At 29.7% G+C, this 24,084-nt stretch overlaps 2 protein-coding genes and 1 long non-coding RNA gene across 8 annotated transcripts in view; 2 read left to right on the plus strand and 1 right to left on the minus strand.

Moving 5' to 3' along the window:
* The window catches only part of LOC136972479 (THAP domain-containing protein 1-like), a 306,926-nt gene that overhangs the window by 27,254 nt on the left and 255,588 nt on the right, over window positions 1-24,084 (minus strand). The window lies entirely within an intron of this gene.
* LOC136972206 (putative leucine-rich repeat-containing protein DDB_G0290503) overlaps window positions 1-24,084 on the plus strand; it is a 119,463-nt gene that overhangs the window by 15,827 nt on the left and 79,552 nt on the right. For 4 of the 5 annotated variants that reach the window (XM_067266769.1, XM_067266789.1, XM_067266783.1 and 1 more), the window contains exons 3-5: window positions 9,586-9,651; window positions 12,615-12,872; window positions 18,420-18,488. In XM_067266769.1, the coding sequence (XP_067122870.1) occupies window positions 9,586-9,651; window positions 12,615-12,872; window positions 18,420-18,488 (393 nt within the window). The remainder of the gene's footprint in view (window positions 1-9,585; window positions 9,652-12,614; window positions 12,873-18,419; window positions 18,489-24,084) is intronic. The other variant, XM_067266777.1, reaches the window with a different exon arrangement.
* LOC136971802 (uncharacterized) lies at window positions 10,025-12,228 on the plus strand. Its single transcript, XR_010880223.1, has 2 exons — window positions 10,025-10,665; window positions 12,152-12,228. It is a non-coding gene; the product is annotated as an uncharacterized lncRNA (long non-coding RNA).

Here is a 24,084-nt window from a genome sequence, read left to right on the forward strand (position 1 = left end):
ATGTAGGGCACTATGGTACTAGATTTGGGCTATATTTCAAGAATGCTTTATTTGCTTTATTTTTTATAAAATCTATTGGCAACCTGTGAGGGTCTCAATGGACACTTGCTGTTTACCTGCAGTTTATTTATAATATTATTAATAATTATTAATTAACAAAAGTAGCATTCTGTATTTGTAACCACTTTCTGTTTGCGTAATAAATTACATCAGTTGTATGGCATTCAATATATTGTAAAGAAATGTGTAAATCTTGAATCATTTGAAACTCAATAATTTGAAGTTGTGATTATTTTATCCCTTCAATTTCAAACTAATGAAGATTTCCTGTATGCATCCCTAGGCTTTGGCAACATAATTTTATTTTTCCAAATTCTGCCTCATGTCATTATCAATCATAATTAAGCCTATAATTAAGTGAAGAACATTCAAACTAAACTTGACCAATGAAAAGATGAGATTTAACTGTATGTACTAGTTTGTATATTATCAGCATATATCATTTTAGTACTTAGTGTATTGGCAGTTATAGAATATGTGGTATTCAGAGACTTAAAGCCTGCAACACCATAAGAAAAAAATCTATGCAGCTGGCCAAAAGCCTATGAAGTTCACTTGTGGTCCACATCCAGTACAGATTACTCATAAAAAAAATAACATTACTATTGCATATGTCAGTTGAGTAAAATATTTAATTCTGATCAAAATATTCATAAAATTTAATAATAAAATAATAAAAAATAGTTCGTTAAAATGAATTAATTTCAAAATTTAAAAAAATTTTGAATTTTATATGGAAAAAATATTTAGTTTGTAAATTAATAGAAAAACTTAAGTCAAATTACAGTGTTTTCTTAGAGATTCAACTATTATTTTAATCTTAAAATAAATGATGTTCTAGATACTATACATATGAAATATTTGCAAAATTTCACTTTTTTCATTAATAAAATATTCCAGATAGATAAACTTAGTGCCATTGTTAAAACATTACTGATGTTAAGCTTGAGATTGGTGTAAATTTTACTACTATTGAATTCATCCAGTTAGAATTTGAAGAATTATTAATTATATTAAGCTACTTATAATTCTGTTTTGATAGCTTATTGTGATGAATTTTGTTCAAATTTGGAATATAATTTGGACTTTGTCTTTATGTTTGTGTGTTTGTGTGCATATGCATGCAAGTGTGAATGTTGGTGTCTGTACACAAGCATGCATACACATAAATATTGTTCAGGAACATTCAAACTAAACTTGACCAATGACTTGCTGAGTGATGAGTTTGTAAGCAAAGATATTGTAAGCATTGTAGTGTGTTACTAATTGGGCTTTATGTTAACTTAAATTTATATGTATCTATAGATAAAGATCAAATTGGGTGAAACTCAAATGCAGCAAAGGGCTAGTCAAATACATGTATATCAGATACAGGCTGTATTCCATACTATTTGTAACATACTGTAGTTAAAAAAAACTTTAACAAAGACCCTTTTATTACCAGGTCTTTACAAGATACATAAACAGTTAGACATTTGAATTTTTTCTGTTTTAATCCTTGCAAGATGTTAGAAACATTAAATTTTAGAAAAGAAATCATTAAGGCTACGAGTCAGGTATGAAGCCTTAATCAGCCATATTCAGCCATCAGTTTGTAACCCCTGGCCTCTTGTGGAATACAAATGTCCTTTATTTATTTCTGTCCATCAAACGTTCTTCTTTCTTTTACTCTTTCTAACCTTTTTTCTCCACATCATGTTTAATTCTATCTATCTATACCTAGATCTCCTATAGAGTCTTTTTCCTAATATGTTTGTATCAAAAATTTTTTTGGTAGACAATTATTTTCCATTCTCTGAAGCTGTCCATATCATTTCAATCTCTGAATTTTCACTTCTAACAAGGGGAGGTCATGACATGGTTGTCACAGATTTCAGTAATACTGTTTGTGGATGAACCTTTATTTAAAAACATTTGAAAAGTGTGCTTTGTTCATGGTTTACACCTTTGTTGTGCAAACCATGAACAAAGCACACTTTTCGAATGTTTTTAAGAAAATTAAAATAAAAAAATTCTGAGTGACTCTATGAGTAAGGGTATATTCGTAAAGTCGAACAAGTTAAATAAGAATGACTTCATTGTTATTTTTATTTTGTTAGACTTTTTGATCAATTCATTTATAACTAAATGGCTGTTTCTAAAATTGAAGATATGAATGTTGCTAGTGCAGCTTTATCTGAAATAGATTGTTTCAGGGGGACAGTTATTTCTATCATTTCACTTTTTAATTCACAGTTTAAACACTCAAATAGATTTAGAAACATCGATATCATTGGGTGCCATTTTCTTAATAAAGTAAACTAACTATTTCCTTTGTGAACTTCGTTCACAAAGGAAAGATTAGAGTTTCGTTCGAAACATCATCATCGCAGAGCATGCACACTGAGTGAGACTACTACTTTTTGACCGATTTGTTAATAATGTTTTTAACTCATTTGACTTTACAAACGTACCCTAAGTTTTGTAGAACCTATCATCAAAAACCATATGATTCATTGCATCCTTACTCATATTTGTGAGATCACTGGTTTGTGTCTCGATGAGTGAGCTTTTTTTTCAGATTAATGCAATTTTTACATAAAATAATTATAAATTATATGGATTTATAATTATATATTTATTTTCAATTAAAAATATTCATTTTCTTTCTTTGAAAATTTTTTCAGAGTTTCTGTCTGTTAAAAAATAAATTCAAAGTATTTTACATTTAGGAATGTAAGAATATCCTAAACAATTTGATATTTTAAGCAATTAAATAAATTCAAGAAATTATTAGTTATTACTAACTTTCAATATTATATTGAATTGTTTTATTGTAATAGTACACAATCATCATTCCATGTTACTTCCCTGGTTTCTTATTGTATATTCTCATTTTGTAGCTAATAAAACAAGCAGACAGTAAACATAAAGTTATAACTTAAGAATAATAAAATTATAAAGTATAAAATAATTAACTTTTTGAGTTTTAAAAACAAACTTTAAATTTATTTTTGACAGACAGAAATTTTGAAAGTGAATTTTCTTTCTTTGAAAATTCACTTTTAAAATCGGATATTAAAAACATGTTTTAATAGAAAATAGCTAATATATAAATCTGTGTAGTTTACAATTATTTGATGTAAAACTTGCAACTGATTTGAAAAAAAACTTAGACATGAATCAGTGATTTTATCATCAGGTTTTTTGTTATTGACTTTACCATTTTCTTTCTTTACTATTTCCAACATATGAGAAAGTCATTAATTAAACACAATTTTGGTATAATGCACACAAAACTGATGTTTTCTTGAAATTTGTTAAATTATATTACAAAGCATTTATCTGAGTGCACATTATCTGCTCATATTAGAAATCCTGATATACACACATGCAAAATGTTGTATCAGATGGCCATCAAATTGTTAAAATGCACCATCAAGGAGTAACAAAGCTTTATAGTTTTTTGTTGTTGTAAGGTATAAAAACAAGTGAAATATATCACTGTGATAAATTTCATTTGTTTTTCACTTGTCATACTGAAGATGATGATGTTGCATCATAAATACTTGCTGAAAATACTTGCTTTGATTTTTTACATATTATTAAAAGATTAATGCACATTTTGTATTTTTTGTATTCTTTATAAGATTTGATGTCAAGTTCACCAAGGTTCTTTTTAAGCAATGGAAACTACGAAAAAGCACTTTTTTCTATTTCTAAAGGCTAGAACAAGATGGCTAAATTTTCAATTGAGTTTTTACTATGCTGTTGACAGTATAGATTAACTCCAAAGTATATAGCTCTTAAAACCATCTCATTTTCAAATTGTGCAGGATCTTTATTGTTAGAGGTTGAATGCAAGTTGTTACATTTGATCCAGTATAAGAGAAAAATGTGAACAACGTTATATCTGGTTCATCTATATTTCATCATATACCGTGACTCTAAAAATTGTATGCAACTAGCTAAATTATATGCTATTTAAGAAAGGAATCCCTGAGCACTAAAAAGAAATTAGATTAAAAAAATTCTATTGGCTATGTCGGGGATGTAAGGTGGGTCAATGGCCTGGAGGAAATACCTTATCACAATGTACAGTACAATATGTTATTATTTTATTCAAACTTATACATCATAATAACATTTTTAAATACATCTTGCACATTTTAAGATTGTTATTAATGTATGTTTTTAAAACACATTCAATTTAATGGACTTTTGGCAACAGTGGGCATCCATTTTTCCCTCCTTAGTCTGTTAGATTGATAGTTTATTGTATATCGATAAAAAGTTTAAATAGCTTAGAATCATTATAAAAATGTTAAAATTTGTTATACTGTATTTTACAGACTATAAGACGCACTTTTTTCTTCGAAAAATTGCCTCCAAAATTCAGGTGCATCTTATAGTTCGTAGCGTCTTATAGGTATTTTTTTAAAAAATTGCTTAAAAATTAAGGTGCGTCTTATAGTCCGTAAAATATGGTATTTATTATATTAAAAAAAATAGATTTTAAACTTTAGCTTAATTATTTCAGACAATATTAAAAATTTTAATCACCTCATTGAATATGTAAATCAATTGGTTTAAGACAAAATTATAGAAATGCAACTACCATTTCCTACCAGCTATTTTTACACTGAAAGTTTTTATATTTTAGAAAAAAAAAAATAACTACAAGTACTATCTAAAGCACTATAATTATCAAATTAATGAAAAATACTAGATCTTGTAGTATTTTTCAGATATGTAGAGAGAATCATAATAGAAACTGTTATTCAGATGTTTAGAGATTACTCAATAGAATTAACACCAGATGATTGCCAAATTATTTTGGGCTATATTACTACTACTATTATTAATTAAATGTTAAGTAATTTGGCACTAGATACAGGTGTCAGGTGCCATTTCTTGCTAAATTTAATAATTATAATTAAATTTATATTTTCATAATTAATGTAGAAGGTTCTTGAAGAAAAGAATTAGCCTGAAATGGGTCTCAAATATAACCCAATATAATATGAAAATAATTTGGCTTTAATATATAACTATCAGGTTTGGATGTTTATATTTGTGTATATATGTTATGGACAAAGTGATTAATACGGGCATTATGAATAATGACCAACAAAATCGGGCATTGTAATAAATTTAAATAATTTATCAAATTGACCGGTCATTATGAATACTGCTACCATCTAGTCGGGCAAAGTGATGATAATACATTGAGGAGTGATCATCCGACATACGCTAGCCAATCAGAACTTACATCTTACTTGCGCATGCGTATTGCATTTAGTACCGAGTTTTAAATTTATGTGACCAGTAGTTAATCTTTTTTCTTTGACAAAAGTAACGATCATGGAGGAATCATTAAGTGACATGAACAACCGATTAAACGAGTTAATAGCAGAAAAAGGTGAAAACAATTAAAGTTTTACAAAATCGGCTTATTTGTTAATGATAGAAAAAGTGAGAGTCAAAAATGGAAGTTACTTCTAACTTACCAGAAGAATATCAGTTAATAGTACTTTGAAATAATTCACAAAAAATAAATATTTCTAAATGAAATAAGTGGAGTTTTTTGTAATCAAATTTAAAATTCGGTACTAAACACGATACACACACGCGACTGAGTGCTTATTGGCTAGCATATGTCGGATGATCACTCTTCAATGTATTATCATCACTTTGCCCGACTAGGTGGTAGCAGTATTCATAATGACCGGTCAATTTGATAAATGAATCAATATTTATCACACTGTGCGCCCTTTTTGGTCATTATTCATAATGCTCGATTAATCACTTTGTCCATAACATATATACCATGCTGAGATAGATGTGAATGCTGGCTGAGTGCCATAGTGGGAGTTATAGGCCATAGGAACGAAGTCATCTTCAGCTGGTGCTATAAGTAACTGAGTATGGTTATCCAAGAAATCTTCATTAATTCAAACTCAGATAGTTTGAAATCCCGTTACTTTTGTCCTGGCTAGGGATATAAAGATTTACATGTTAAGGAATTCAGTTAGTTTGAAATATGGCTATTTAAAAATTTGAAGTGAAAATTCTGTCTGAACTGTGATATACATATGTTAACTTGCTCATTTAGATTGAAGTGACTCCATACTATAAGAGAACAATAGACCAAGAACATCTCTAATTTGGTCAACATGGCTTTGCTTTTGCTGTAACACATTTTCAGGTGTCACGTTAGCCATGGATTATCCTTTTTATTTTTATCTCATAAAATATGGCTGGGTTTCGGGATTGCAAATTCGGGCTACAAGTAGCAGATACATATATTTGTATGGCTCTAGACTACTTCATTTGGGTGACTTACTACTTTTTGGACCACATTAAAAATAATTTGGGCTACATTTTGAGGAATTCTGCTTTACTTTTTATAAAATCTATTTGGAAACCTGTGAGGTTCTAACCAGATGTGCTGTTAATCTGCTGTTTATTTATATTATTATTTATTAATTAATTAATTAACAAAAATAGTGTTCTGTATCTCACTATTTTGCACACTATTTTGAACACTATTAGCCTTATTCCAGTTGCTAAATAAGTTACATCAGTTACATGGCATTTGGCATATTGTACAGAAAAAATATGTAAATCTCAGATAAGGGATTATTTTGTCCCTTGGATTTTAAGCTAACAAGGATTTCCTTTATCTAAATAAGTTCTCGAAGCAATACCTGACGTCAAAAAATGATAGGAGGACTTAATCAAACTACTAAGGAGTATTTCAGATGGAAAACATTGATGATAATATGCAATAAATAAGGCAATATTTTGACTAAGAACATCTAGCCATCAATCAGGGCATCTAGATGGTTGAGTGACAATGACATTGTTGCCTTAACCCCTATGGTCTGTCATTGAAAGTTGAACAGGAGAATTGTATGATGGTACATTTTTTGGATATCAACATTACTATGAAGCATGATCATCTATCCACCAGTGTTTCCCGTAAGGAGTTATATACACCTCTATTTATACCTAACTATTCACATGACCCTTATTGTTACAAAGTTGCTGATTTTTGATATTTGGTAAAAATGGCCCACACACATTGTTACATTGTTCGGAGCAAAGGGAAAATAAGAGGGAGAGGAATATATATATATTCCTCTCCCTCTTATTTCCCTATATATATATATATATATATATAGAGAGAGAGAGAAATTGCAAGGACGACTAAAGTGCACTTAGCATATCAACACTCTCCAACAATCTTCTCTCTCATCGGAAATGATAAAAAACCGTATAGATGACTCATACTCTCCAGTGGTTTATGCAGTACCTCTTCACGACGACCGAGTTAACCACTCATTAATGTACATTGGAGCAATGGCAAGAGGTTTCGCCATGAGGATGAAAGAACATGAATATTCCATAAGAAAAAAAGCTGACTACTATGTATGGCGTTAGTGACATGCTGGTAATGAGGAAGTCCACGTTGAACTACAGAACACTAAATTGTTACACAGAGTGTTGGATAAGGTACAACTCAAATACCTCAAATCACTTGAGATCTATTGGGCAATTAAAAACGGAGTTGCTATTAACTTTAAGGAAATGGACACACTATCCACAGCATGTCGCACCATTTTTGAACTAGACTCCACCAACAGAAACTCGCATTAAGGATAATTTAAGTTATGGAGGCTAATTTATGTGAAATTAATTTATTATTTATTTGGATATTTTAAAATATTTTACATATTTTGGAATTACAGTAGAGCATTGATTATCCGACACATCAGTTAACCAACCATGTTCTAGTCAGCAAATTCAAATGTCCGCTAGTGATGTGCGCTACAATGTTTGGCTATGTCTTTGCTACTTTAATATTATTTTTGTTAAATTTTTGTGTGTTTTAGCTGGTAACACTGGCTCGACCATGAAAGGAGGCCAGTATTTAAACGAGGCTGAATTTTTCTATTTTCTTTATTTTTGTATTTATTTTATGCAAAATAAAGAAATAATTTTTAACAACGCAATAGCAACGATTATTATTTAAAAAAAAAATTTGTTAGGCTTAACATCGATGAAAATTCAACACGAAGAAGGTTAATAGCGATATACTATTATATTATACTAATAATGTATTTTTTCATACTTTTCGATTATCCGTTTTTTCAGTTATCTGACCAACCCCAGTCCCCAATTAAGTCGGATAATCGATGCTCTACTGTATATCCAAACAATACATAAATTTTGACGCTAAATATTTGAATTATGTAATCAATTTGAACTTTTAAAAAACATTCTATTTTACTGGCCATTTGTTTGATATCATTGAGACCTGAGGATGTCTATTTTACATAGACAAAAATCTTTGTAAGAATTTTTTATGACATGAACTGGTGATGGTTTGGTGAGTGGTATATTTACAATTATTCAGTTTTTGAGATATATTGTTAATTTTAAAATTATTAATTTTTAAATTTTTAAAATTTAAAAATTTAAAACATCATGATTTTAAAGTGATAAGATTGGTCACTTTATGTTTAAGAATAAGATAGTCACTTTAGAGATGAAATATCATTAAAATTTTGAATTTTGTGTCAGGCAATCGGAGGCATAATTCCATACAATACCGATCTTTAATTTCATGACATAATCTATTCACTTAAAAATGCAAAAGAAAGCACATAAAACTAGACATGAAATAAAAATGTCTGAATCTTAAATTTTGAGTTTACAAAATCCAATTTCAAAATTACTTTGATTTATGAAAGTGCAGAAATATTGAGTCTATAGGAATTGAGACTAAAGTAAAATTTTGAGTTAAGGAAGTTTGACTTATTGAAAGTCTATTGTATAAGATTATAGATACTGAAAAACATTTAAAATTGTTAAGAACTTATATTATATATATTTTTGTGTTTATAGTGTCTTATTATATAAGTAAATACATAATACCACATATTAATGTGGTTTAATTCACCCCACTACATCTTTTTTGTTGAGGAGATAGTTTTATTGAAAGAACTTAATGTTTTCAGCCTACTCAGCCTACTAAAGAGTATTTCAGATGGAAAACATTGATGATAATATGCAATAAATAAGACAATATTTTGTCTTATTTATTGCATATTATCGGATAACTGAAAAAACGGATAACCGAAAAGTATGAAAAAATACATTATTAGTATAATATAAAACGGAACATTGATGTTGTATTCTTTTAATAGAACGCCAATGTTCTGTTTCACAAGTTAAGCCTGAGGATGGCCTATTGAGTAGGCCGAAAACGTTAAGTTCTTTCAATAAAACTATCTCGGCAACAAAAAAGGTGTAGTGTGGTGAATTAAACTAATTATTTGCTGAGCATGTATCTGTTTTATATTAATGTGGTGTTATGTATTAGTTATTGTTTTATATTTAGAATAGAGTTCAAATAATTCCAATTTTTCTGCTTATAATTTTGCTATTTTAATTAAATTATTAAAATGATTTGGCCTAAAGATAAATGATGCATTCATTTTGTATAAATGTTAATAATTAGAATTTTAAATTTAATAGAAACGTCTGGAAAAAAAGATTGACTTAAAGCGAGATGTGAACCCTGAACTTCTGCAAGCTGGGCAGGTATGTTATTAGTTATGTTTTCCTGTCTATCTTTAGGCCGAATTACCTTAATAATTTAATTAAAAATATCAAAATTACAGCTCAATGCAGTGTAATTTGATTTTTTTTTTTTTAGAATTTGATTCAAGTGCTTGTTTGATTAGCTTTGTATTAATTTTAATTTTTTAAAATTTTTATCTGTAAATAAATAAATATATATTTCTTATTATTTATTTAAAATTTTAGAGTTACATTATAATACTAATACAAAAGAAATATTCTATAAATTTTAAATGATTTATATGTAAAAAAAATTTAATTCTTCTAAGAAATTAGTTTTTATTAATATATTTACTTTCTTACTTCCATTAAGAATTACAAAAATTTTAAAGTACAGTGGTACCTCGGTATACGTCTGCTTTAGAATACGTCCAATTCGGAATATGTCCTGCTTGGATGAAACAAATTTTGCTTGATATACGACTTAATTCAATTATACACACCATCTATGAACAAAGTAGCACTATTGGTGTACTAGACCAGACTAGACGTTCGTGGTGCCACAGTCTATAACTTTGTTAAATTTTTTCTGATTTTAATTTGTAAGTAAAACTTTATTTTTATTAATCATGAGTTGCAAAAAGGCAAATGAAAAGCAATAGAAAACTAAAAAAATGACTAGAATCACAACGGAACTGAAAAAAGAGATTGTTGAGAAATATGAAGGTGGCATGCGTGTTAGATTTAACTATTGCGTACCGTATTCTGAGAACAACGATATCGATAATCATGAAAAATAAAGACGTTATTAAATCTGCTAACATTGCGAAAGGAGTTAAATTAATTTTTAAACAGAGATCGGAGACATTAGATCATGTTAGAAATTACTTTTGCTTTGGATAACTGAAAAACAGTGTGCTGGTGACTGTGTATCAGAAGCAATTATTTACAAGAAATCTGAAAAGATACATGCTGATCTCATGAAAAATCAAGCAGGAACTAGCCAGGAAAGCGAGGTGTTTAAAGACAGCCATGGTTGGTTTGCAAATTTCAAAAAAAGTACCAGTATTCACAATGTTGTACGACATAGGGAAGGAGCTGATAAAGTTGCCACATGTGAATTTGTTAAACATTTTGGAGAGTTTGTGGAAAGTGAGCGTTTTATTCCCCAATAAGTTTTCACTTGTGATGAAACTGGTCTGTTTTGGAAGAAAATGCCAAACAGGACCTATATCACACAAGAAGAGAAGTCATTACCAGGGCACAAGCCAATGAAAAACAGACTAACTCTTTTGTTCTGCGGCAATGCTAGTGGGAATTGCAAAATGAAGCCTTTACTAATCTACCACTCTGAAAACCCGAGGACTATTAAAAAACATAAAGTCCAGAAGTGTCAGCTGCCTGTTATGTGGCGATCAAATAGCAAGGCTGGGTAACGAGGCAATATTTCACTGAATGGTTTAATGTTGTGTTTGAACCAAGTATTAAAAGTTATTTAGAAGAGAAAAATCTACCTTTGAAGGCTCTTCTCCTATTGGATAATGCACCTGCTCATCCACCAAGCTTGAAGGATTATATCTTGCCTGAGTTTGACTTCATTACTATAAAGTTCCTCGCACCTAATACGACCGCTCTCATTCAGCCTATGGATCAGCAGGTCATAAATAATTTCAAGAAACTTTATACTAAAGTCTTATTTCAGAGGTGCTTTCAAGTAACCTCCGAGACAGAATTAACTCTGAGAGAGTTCTGAAAAAATCACTTTAATATCATACATTCTGTATTGCTCATTGACAAAGCTTGGCAGGAAGTTTCCCACAGAACAATGAACTCCGCTTGGAGAAATTTGTGGCCACAAGCAGTAACCAAAAGAGATGTTGAATCTAGGGCCTCTATAATGGAGGATATTGTTTCTCTGGCCAGATCCATGGAACTGGATGTATGTGATGATGATGTGGAAGAACACAATCAAGAACTGACCACTTAGGAGTTACAGGAACTGGAGAACGATGAGCATCAAACTAGAATGGATAGACTCTTTTTCTGATCAGAGGAGGAAGAGATAGAAGATGCTCCTTCTTCATTAATCAAAGAAATCCTTGCAAAATGGATGGATGTGAAAATTTTTGCAGAAAAATACCACCCTAACAAAGTTCAAACAAATCGCAATAGCATCGCTTGGAAAGATCAGACAATGCCACACTTTAGAGACATTCTGAGGAGAAGACAGACACAAAGTTCTTTGCACAGATTTTTAATAAAAGTTGCTGATCCTAGTGAAAAGTGACAGAAGATGGAAAAGTAAAAAACCCAGAATGGGACTCTTCTTCCATAGAATAGAAAATTTTTTGTCTTTGTATTTTAGTATTAAGGAGAGTTTGATTTGATTTTGATTTAAATAATATAATACAATATACTGTAATAACTTTAAAATCTATAATAAAATTTATTTTTTTATTAATGTGCTCAAACAGTGTTTAAATTATTTTAAAACCCCATTAATATACCATATCAAGAGAAGTTTTTTTTACATGAAAATGGATTAATCATTTTTACATTACTTGTTATGGGAAAGGTTGGTTTGGTATACGTCCTATTTGGTATAAGTCCAAACATCAGGAACTGATTACGGTCATATAGCAAGGTTCCACTGTAAATAATTTAATTTAATTGAAGACAAAACACATTCAGATTATGGATTATAAAGTTTGTATATAGTGCAGTGCAATTTTTAAACCAAAATTTAATATAAATATTTTGTAATTCTTAGTGCATAAGAATTTTGATGATATATAGAATAAAATTATCAGTATATATTGCCATACTTCAAATTTAACACAGAATTATATTTTAAATAATAGATTAAAAAACTCTTGTAGGTCTGTTTAGATTTTTATATTTTATAATAATTTTAACAAGTAAAATAATTTAAAAAGTTTAAATGTTGTAAATATGAAATTATTTACAATTTTATTTTGTTTCAGGACAGACAGTATGATAGATATTGCTGGATATGCCATAAAGAAGATGGTGAACAGAAGTGTTCATTGTGCCCAAGAATTTATCATGTACAATGTGTAAATAGAGAGAAAATATGTGAAGAAGATTGGATGTGTCCCGAATGTCTCAACATTTCTCTGTCTGATAAGAAATCTTCAGCTTCACCTATATTAGCTATGCTAACAACAGAACAGTTTTGTAGTTTACTTAAATATACTTTACATAGAATGAAAATACATGTTGTAAGTAAATATTAATATATTACTTTAAAAATATTTATTAGTAAATATTATTGGAAAAAAATGTAAAAATATTTTAATATATAATATGTATAAGATGGGGCAGAAAGGACAGACATTTAAAAAAAAATCACATCTGTAATTGTTGCTACAAAAGATATTTGTTGGAAGATGTGAGTTCAAATTGAAATAGCATTTTACAGAATCAAGTGCATAAAACAATATCTCCCATGTGGTGGTTGTTATCAGTGATGCATTTCTGGAGGCAATTTTGGCAACTTCCATGTGAATAGTTTTCTTTGGTTCTTACAAAGAACAGGCTTATGCTCATATACACATGCCTTGAAGTGTCCCCACAAGAAATAATCACATGTGGATAGTTCGGGTGAACGAGGAGGCCAATGAATGTCACTGAACCTGGAAATGAGGCATCCAGTGAAGAGACAATGAATAATGTCAGGGAAGAGACAACGAATAACGATGCTCTAGCTGTGTGGACTGTCACTAGGGTTTTTTCATTTCCCAGTCTTTTACTTGTGCCAGGATTTCAGGAAAAAAGTGAACTGTTTCTCGAAATCCTGGGATAGAATTAATTATTTTTAAGATATACAAAATATCTTGAAATCAAATGATATAATTATTTTTCATTTTTTAAAGTAATTTAATATGTTTTGCAACCTCCAAAATCATATTAATAATGCTGTGTAAGATATATATTAAAAATTACCTTTGAATTACATAGAAATTTTCACAAATAAAAAAATTTATTAAAGTTTGCTGGAAACTGCATACAACAACAAAACGCTTTGAATTGAGTTTGAAAATTTAAAAAAAAATGAACTTAGATCAAACTTTTTACTTAAAAGGAAATTTTCATTTTTTAAATAAAACATTATACAAAATATTATTGTAAATTTTTATAATAAGATTTTAAAAAGTAAAGATGGTCAATACTCCCATTACTTAATCTGATTCTTATTTTAGTAATGAAAAGTCTGATTATGTTCTTTCCAATTCAATTGATGTGAGTGAAATCATGTTTAATTCATTTAAGAGAAGACAGATGTTATGTGTTTTTTCACCTGTAGCCTGGAAGATTTTTAGTTTGTTTTCAAGATTATAGTACTTCTTTTGCTCTCTAGTATTCTTGATTTGTCTACCTTGGTTGCTTTAATAGAAATATCAAGCATATAGCCCAATAATTCGGCAGTTTGTTTATCTTTAATAATCAGGTTTATGAAGAAAAACTTCATACTTGGAGACTTCGTACTCATTTCTATCCTTTCTCAATTTGCACAACCTGGCATTATGCAGTTATTGAATCTACTGGGCATAGTTAAAATTAAGACTGAATCTGTGCAATTATTCCAGGTATTACAGGTTCTGAGAAGTAAAGAATTTTCAGTCTTGCCACAAATAAGTTACATATTGAATATTGACCATTTGTGACATGCCATAACAAGCAAAAATTTAAAAAACTAAGTAGGTTTAAAATTAATAAATACAAATGTATTCTGACAGTTTGAGTTAATTATACTTTTTATTTTCAAAGTTTCCTTAACCTTAGCACAAAAAAAGAAAAAACTGAACTTTTAAGAAATTTTCAAGATTTCCCGGGATGAGAAGAATTTCTTGGGATATTTCCTGGGTTAAAAAAAACTGGGATCCTAGAATCTCATTTGAGAAATCCTAGTCGTCATTCCATCCTGTTGAAACCATACATGTCTCATGGGAATACGTTTCAATTGTATGCAAGGATGCAGAAATGTATTCTCATTAGATGTATATATGACTGAGCGATCCCCTTTGCATACGACTATTTCCTCAATCCTACACAAATACATGGTGTTCTATTGTCCATGGCTCCATGCCTTCAACTGAAAAGACAATGCTAAGACCTCACTACTTTCACACTAACTGCCACACATTTGTCACTTCATCTGGTGGTGAGTTATAGCTATTTCAAAAATGTCCGTCCTTTCTGCCCCACCCTGTATTTGTTGTTATCATACCATAACCAATTTTTTTGTTCTTTTTTTGATTATTTACATGATAAATTATTCAACTAAAATATTTATATATTTAATTTTGTACAAACATAAAACTATTTAATTTTGTATAAAATTAAATTTATAGTAGAGATATTGATTAATTTTATTATTAGTAAGAAATTAAAAAATAAAAATATATGGATTTTCAGCATGAAATAGCAGATATATTTTCATTTAAAAATTTCATAAAATATTCTTAATCTTATAATATAATAGAGATGGGTTTATAATCGATGGGTTAATAATAATAATAAGTGCAGAGCCCAAACAGTTAGGAGTTGAAAGTTGAAATTTGGTACACAGATAGGGTATGTCATGGGAATGTATACTAAGAAGGGATTTTTTGAAATTGTTCCCTGCGGGGGAGAAGGAGAGAGTTAAGGATTACCCTGAAGAACTCGGTTTCTACTGTACTATTTTAGATGCAGTTTTTTGTGGTTTTGCAAGAAATTGAACATATTTTTAGATCCATCTAAAAATTCTCTATTTAGTCTCGGAAGAGGGGGGACTCTAATTTTTACACCCAGTGAAAACAGGTAAGATCGGCTGTAATTTAATATTCTTAATCTTTGCTATTATTACTTTTTGCCCAAGCAATGCTGGGCTCATCTGATAGTTTCATAATATTTATATTAATTTTCAGGAAGTGATTGTATAGTTTTTCAAAGTAACTATACCTTGTTTCTCTTTTGACTTCTTACCTTAGATATTTCTAAAAACTATATTTCTATATTACCACAGAAGGTCTAGGTAATAAATTTTATTTAAATTTTTATTTTTATATTGTATATAAATTGACAATCCAGACTTGGCACATGGATAATGTGTCACCTATGCTTAATTCAAATTTTGCATTTCTTATGCAGGTGTGAATGATCATAAAAATATGTCTTGAAGTTGAATATAAAGACACATGGCAGACATTTTAAAATAAAAATGCCTGTTTACATTATTTTTTGCAAAATTTATAATATAGAATTTTGATTAGTTTTCATTGTTCTTTTCCAGAATACTATAAAAACTTTTTGATGAAATTATTTTTATTATATAAGCAGTTAAGTTTTATTTGTATTTTTGATATATTTTATTTTAAAATAAGTTTTAATAAAAAACAATATTTATAATTTTCTATGTTTTGTGTATGCTTTTTCTTGGATTTATAATTAAATAACAGAAATAAAGAACTATTAAAATTTTAACATTTTTAATTTTGAAGTAAATAAAAATAAATTTGAAGAATATTTGATTTACGTTTTCATTTTCATTCGATGAATAAATATATATTTTTAAAACAATTAAAAGACAGTTCCAAAAATTAGACGATCATCATTTTTATTTTCCTTTGGTGTTCCAGAACCAAGAATCAGACAGCCAGACCTTTCTTTGTAGGCTACGTAGCTGCCCTTTCTAAAAAGAGTTCCTTAAAAATACACAGAAAAACCAATTAAAATCAAGTAAATTTCTTAAAATTGGAATGGTAGATCTTACGACATCTTGTGATGATTCATCCGTATCTATTTGGGATTTCGACTCCTTTTATCTGCTAAGGATTTGCGCTGACAAATGCAGATTACGTCAGAATGTCCCTCTTGGTTCTGGAACACTAAAGGAAAATAAAAATGGTGATCGTCTAATTTTTGTAACGACTGTCTTTTAATTGTTTTTAAAAAAAATATTTGATTTAGCTTAAGCCTTGATTTACACAGTAGATTGGTTCTGTGTAAGATTGAAATTGTCTAAATCTAGACTAACATTTGTATGGAAAATGAAGGGATAGATTATTTTTTTATTAACCATTATAAAATGAATGAAATTAAAATTTTATTCTATAGCTTTTTCACTTGTTAATAAAGAAATAATTTTCCTCTTTTTTTCTAGTGGAAAATCTTATGTCACTTCTGCTACTAATTTCTTCAATTTAAATGTTTTTAGTCAATTCCAGTTAATTTCTTTATTTTTAGTATTGTTTTTTGTATTATTATTATACCAAAAACTTTGATGGTTTTGTCACATTAAAATCCACTTCAAAGCTACGACTTTTTTTCTTTTTAATTATTTATAAATTTCCTGATATTAATCTTAAGACATGCAACAAACATTTTAAAATTATATCTTGTTCGAATTTTTTCATTCTACCAATAGAATTTGAGGATGGCCTTTACAAAAGTTGAAAATGTTTGTTTTTAATAAATATTTTTGTTCTTTTAACTGGATTATGGTGTTGAAGTGTTCTTATATTGCAACATCCAGTTTATGATAGTATTTAACTCTTTAAACAGGAAATTGGCCTAAACCAGCGCTATCAGTTAAAAAGAAATTGGTTGATTGAAAAGAAGTTAGTCTAGTTTTGCTATACAAGTTCTTCTTGTAGCCTGAGGAGTAAAAACAATTTAGTCGTTAGCAGTAGAGATGAAGTTAGTTTTCAAAGCTTAAAAAGTTAAGGAGTCAACATTTTACAAATCAATAAGGAGTACAATGCCATTTTTTCAGATCAATAAGGAATTATTATTTTTGTTTTTAGATGTTTGTTTAACTAATGTTTTTAAATTTTGTCCATTTTTCAAATATTTTTGTCAATACTTATGTTCTTAAGGTTTAAATGTTTTGAGTCTGTACTCTGGTTTCAAGTGGCTTGAGAACATTGATGCAAACATAACAATGGTTTTTTAATCAAACATGTCAGATCTGAAGCTGAGACATAGACATTTTATTTCTATTAAATTGCTGACTCCTTAACTGATTTAACATCCTTATTTTATCAACCTTGGATCCACAGATTGGTGACAATCTGTGGATTCAAGGTTGAAGAATATTGATTTAGAGCAGCGATTCTCAACCTTCTTAGCTCCACAACCTCCCAAATAGTAAATATAAATAAAATTAATATTTTGCAACCCCCATCTAAAGGAATAATAACAGTAAGCCTTACTATTACTAATTGAATTTTGACTGTAATTATAAATGTAAACAAATGCAACCATCACATTAATTTCTTTTCTTTACACGTGTACTTATTGTAAGTAAAATGTTTATAAGTTTATAATAAATGATTTTTTTTCATAAAATGATTTCATTATTGTTTTGCAACCCTCTTTAATATCACCGTGACTCCCAGGTTGAGAAATGCTGATTTAGAGGATTTATAATGGGTATTTGGAAATTGGAGTTATGGAAAAAAGCATAGAAAAAAATTATCTATGATGCTATTTATGGTTTTTAACATTATTGTTGATTTACTGAATAACAATAATCTTTTTAGAGTAATTACAGGTTTTCTAAATATTAGTAAATAATTTATTTTAAAATTATTATGGTTCAATTGTCATATTTACAATACTACAAAAAGAAAATAAAAATAATTAATAAAAATTTATTAGTGAGTAAAAAATTATTCAATAATTGCTAGTTCATATTTCATAAAAATTGAAAGAATTAAATCTGTTGTAAATTAATTATATTTTATGATTAAAATTAATTTTGTGAATTTATTTTTTTATAGCCAGAAGATTTTAATATTGATAATCCCAGTTCTGTTGTGTATCCAATGGATTTTAATATCTTAGAAAAGGTTTGTACATATATTTATCATTTTGTAGTGCAAATATAATCTATTGTAAGCTGATCATACATAATGTTTTGAGTGGGACAGTACCAGTTTTTCCATCCACCATTTTAGTAAAATTTTCACTTTTTCCTTGTTTTTTGAAAATAAAAAAAACTTTCTAGTTTGTACATGGGTTAGAAATTTAATAGTGGCAACAGTGCTATAGAAACCCAATGCAATGCAATCAGCTAATGCCACCTAGATCAGATGTTGGTTACATACCTACTTTACCTCAGAGCAAATGGAACTTTGCCATCCAACTCCATTCACCTGTGCAGTGACAAGAAGAGAAAGGCCTATTTTTCTCACCTAGTCTAATTGTGATGTTCTCAAAATTGGAGCAGCAAAGTTGGATAAAGATTAAAAGTATCAGCGATCATACTGCATGAAAGTGTTGCCAAGGACTTTTAGAAGCTTGTGGGAAATCTGCATTACCATATAGAAGAACAGCAAGATGGGTAAATGCCTTCAATGAGGGACATGAAAACGTGAAAGATTAGCCTCATTCAAGTGAAGAATAAGTGAATGCTGTTTTTGTGTTACTGGATACAGATTTGCACCAAATGATTAGTGAATTAGCCCAAGAGACTAAGTTGTTGCATACAACGGTGCTAGGCATTGTGAAGAAATGGTTGGGAATAAGGAAAATTCCATCACAATGAGTACCACATACTCTGACTCAAAAGCAGAAATGGCAACAATATGACTCTGCTCATATCCACTTTGAGCACTACAAATGTGAAGGAGGGCTTTCTTATCACTATGCTAGATGAGACATTGGAAAGATTATATGAACCAGAACTGAAATGACAATCAAATGAGTGGCAGCATTTGGGTCATCACAAAAGTCAAAATTTTGTCAGAACCCTAGCAATTTGAAAGCTATGGTTATTTTCCTGTATGGTTGAAATGGTGTTATTCTGACACATGGTGTACTCCCCGGCCAGATCATAAACATATTACTCTACATTCTTGAAACACAGTCTGTGGCCAGCTTTGAGAAAAAAATGGAAACACTTTCTACAGAACCCACCCATCATCTTGCATGACAATGCTTGAGCACATGTTGCACAATGTGTGGCTACATTGTTCAGTTGCTGGGGCTGGGAAGTTCTCTACCATCCACTGTATTCTCTGGACTTAAGCCCCTGTCCTGTGACTTCAACTTGATCTCTAAAATGAAGTAATCACTGCACGGAAAGCAGTTCAGAACTATTTCAAATATTCTTCAGGCAGCATATTGTTCTATTCGGGTGATCACCAAACAGGCTGTGTTGATTGCATCCTGCAACTTCCACATTGCTGGCAACAGGTCTTACACACTGCTAGTGACTACGTGACTACATTGAAGGACAGTAAAAATCTGAAACATGTATGTTTTTCGTACAGATTATAATTTCAGAGTTGTCACTATTAAAATTCCAACCCTCATATATTAAATACATTTGTGTATTGTAATCTGAACTCATAATTTATTAGAAAATGTTTATTCTGTGTTGATAAGGGTCATTAATTTGAATAGTTACTGCTGAGGAATATGTCTGAATGATCAGAAATACAGAATTGTACCAGTGAATTTAAGGAACAGAAACAGATAAAATTCAATTATTTAATTAGTTGGCACTAATAAAGACAACAGTAACCAAATACTTGGAGACATAAAATGAAGAAAAAATTTATGTAACTGATGGGTCAAAATATTTAATGAAATGTATGAAAAGAATGTTGGATTTCAAGATTTTAATAATATAGTATTAGTTCATTGTTTTCAGGAGTACAGCTGTGTTGGAAGAATATTTTCACTCATGAATTCCTTGTGGTCAGAAGAGAAGCCAAGAAAGAAATGTTAATTATAAAACAAAATTGTGACTCACATTGCAATAAGTTCTATGGTAAAATTGCAAGTGACCAGAACATATTAAACAAAGTAACTTCATTGAAAAAGTATTGACTCCAGAAAATCTACATCAACCAAACTTTTAAATTTAATATTATATTGTAAAGAAATAACATTTATTTGTTATTAGATTTTTAAACATAAAATCTTTTAGAGAAATTTATATATACTTTTTTTACACTGTCAAAACAATATCACTAATAATATACTAACAAATTTTTAATAATTCTTATCTACATTTTTTGACAGAATTTTAATAAAAGAGGGTCTGTATTTATCAACTTCAGCTTCCCCATTTTGTTTTGGTCTCAAGAAATTATGGTCAGCCTAATCTATTATCAAAATTTTTACTTAATTTTGTATAAAGTAGATATGTTACTTTCTGTAGAAAAGTAAGAAATGTAAATAATATACGAGGGCTATTTTTTAAATAAGGTCCGTTTGTGAATGAGAGTGAGAATAATGTGCAATCACGGCAGTACGCATGCGCTTCTGCTCTGAGCGAACTTGGCACGTGTTTTGATGCCATTTGCAGCCATATCGTCTGTCTGTATGCTGAGCTGTAGAAGTTTAAAATGTGTCTAAGAAAATTGAGTCTCCCGCTGACTGTGAGATACGATCTGTTATTTGATTCTTGAGTGCAAGAAACTTGGCAGCAGCGGAAATTCATCGTCAGATTTGTGAAGTTTACGGTGATAATGCTATGAGTGACAGTAAAGTTCGAAAATGGGTAAGAATGTTCAAGGATGGGCGAGTTAATGTGCATGATGAGCCACGCTCTGGCCGACCTTCTCTGATTTCTGAAGATTTGGTTCATGATGTGGATAACAAAATTTGAGAGGACTGACGATTCATGATTTCAACGTTATCAATTGAGTTTCCACAGATTTCAAGATCAGTTTTGTATACCATTGTTTCGGAGAAACTGAATTATCGAAAATTGTGTTCTCAGTGGGTTCCAAGACTGCTTTCTGACAATCACAAAACAAAAAGATTGGGCAGTGCTTTATCGTTTTTGACTCGATACGATCAGGAAGGAGATAAATTGTTGTACTACATCATTACAGAAGATGAGACTTGGGTGTCTCACATTACTCCTGAGTCCAAGCAACAGTCAATGGAATGGCGACACACATCTTTGCCAACCAAAGTGAAAGCCAAACAGACAATTTCAGCACGAAAGATCATGGCAACCGTCTTTTGGGACAGAAAAGGGATTTTGTTAGTAGATTTTATGCCAAGAGGCACAACAATCAATTCTGATACATATTGTGTTACTTTGAGAAAACTCCGGCGTGCTATACAAAACAAGCGGCGTGGCCTACTGTCTTCCGGTGTAATGTTGCTCCATGACTATGCAAGGCCCCATGTTTCTGCACAAACACAAGGTCTAATCATATTTAAAATTAATTTTGTATACTAGTACTTTCTATATACAGTAGAGCGTCGAAAATCGGAATCAATTGGGGACTGGGGGTGTTCAGATTAGTCATTTGTTCCCATTACTGACTTTGTACGAAAAAATATATTAACCTGTCCGATGTTCAAATTTTTCTCCGTTGTGTATCGCTTCGTGTTGAATTTTTTTCCGTTTCGTGTCGCTTTGTGTTGAATTTTCGTCGATTTTAAGCCTAACGAAAATTTTTATAATAATAATCGAGGCTATCGTATTGTTAAAAATTATTTCTGCATTTTGTACAAACAAAATAAATATATTGAAGAATATAAAAAAGATGCAAATTATACTTTAGAAGTAAATCTAGTATCAAAAACGTTTGATTCAGCATGACACAGTTCGACTGAAAATCGTTCCGATTATCGGCCATTTTGATTACCAGCGTTCCGATTAACGACTCTCTACTGTATTAACAGGACTTATTATACTGGAAAATTATGGATGCAGATATTTATTCTTACAGATCAAAAATAATGTTCTTTATTTAGTTCACCTGAACATAAACACTTTAAACATGTGTTTTGGACTTGTTTGTCCCTCCTCAGCAGGCCTTTAAACGACACTTTCTATAATTAACAATAATCAACAATAAAAACATGTTTCGGTACAATTATCACTAAAATTAACTAAGAACACAATCATTTCCCGACAATAAATATTCTAAAAAATTCTTACAATTTCTGTATTTCCGATTTTCTCTACATTTCCACTTAAACTTACTATCCACAGAAACCATACAATTTTACACATTCCTAATTTTTTACATTAAAATCAGTTTAAAACAATAAATTCTTAGTTATTATCTAAAATATTATTTCAATTCACTTACTTCTTTTGGTTTGTTTGTTTCTACTTAATTTCGTTTCAAATACTTTCCCGTCTTCTCTTTTATGCCTCTTCCTCCCCCCTTTTTATAATGCTTAACCATGATTGGTGGATCTCTCTACCATTGTTGTTATTCATTTTATTAGTTTTCTTAATTATATTTAAATGCTCGTACAGTTGTCTTTTATAATTATTTTTTTCCTTTTTTCTAATTTGTATCGTATTTAGATCTATTGCACAATCTTCTGTATTACAATGGTCCGATACTGCTGAATTTGCATAGTTTCCTTTGATTGCTCTGATACGTTCACTTAATCTTATTTTTAATTTTCTTTTAGTTTCTCCTATATATGTTTTCTTTGGATTGCAATTACAATCAAATGAATATACTATTCCTTTCTCCTCTGTTATATCATATTTATCTTCTTTTCTGTAACATAATTGTTTTTTAGTTGAATTTATTTTTTCTGGTATTAAGTTGATTCTATTTTTAATTACATTTTTAATTCTTTCAAATAGTTTTGGAACATATCTTAATTTAATAAATTTTTTCTCTTTATCTATTGATTTTGGTTGTTTGTCATTGTCTAGTTTCTCAAGCCATTTTTTTTATTATACATTTTGGGTAATCGTTTAGAATAAACATTTTAATTATTTCTTCTTCTTCTTGTTTTTGTGTTTCTATTTTGCTTGTTCTTTGTGTCATTTAAAGGCCTGCTGAGGAGGGACGAACAAGTCTGAAACACATGTTTAAAGTGTATGTGTTCAGGTGAACTAAATAAAGAACATTATTTTTGATCTGTAAGACTAAATATCTGCATCCATAATTTTCCAGTATAATAAGTCCTGTTAATATATAGAAAGTACTAGTATACAAAATTAATTTTAAATAGAGTTAGAAAGGACAAAAAGGCATAATAATTAAACAAGGTCTAATCAGTTCTTTTGGATGGGAACAACTAGATCATCCTCCTTACAGTCCAGACCTTGCAACCAGTGATTTTCACATGTTTCGATACTTAAAGGAGTTTTTTGGTGGTCAACAGTTCAACGACGATGAAGAAGTGAAATCTGCAGTCATGGATTGGGCTTTTTCACAGGCGGCAGATTTCTTTGAAGTCGGAATTCAAAAAATTGTTGAGTGGTATGACAAATAAATGTTTAAACAAAAATGGAAATTATGTAGAAAAGTCGATAAAAGTATGTAGAATATGGAAAAAAATATATTTTAATGATATTTACAGTATTTTTCTTCTTATTAAAAAACAGACCTTATTTAAAAAATAACCTTCGTATATGAAAATTCTGAGAAATAAATTATTTTAAGTATCATAAGTTTATACAGGGTGTTAAGAAATTAGATTAACAAAATGAAAAAAATG

The sequence above is a fragment of the Centruroides vittatus genome, unplaced genomic scaffold (genome assembly GCF_030686945.1).
Source record: "Centruroides vittatus isolate TY-2023 unplaced genomic scaffold, ASM3068694v2 contig_1057, whole genome shotgun sequence".
Taxonomy (NCBI): Eukaryota; Metazoa; Arthropoda; class Arachnida; order Scorpiones; family Buthidae; genus Centruroides; species Centruroides vittatus.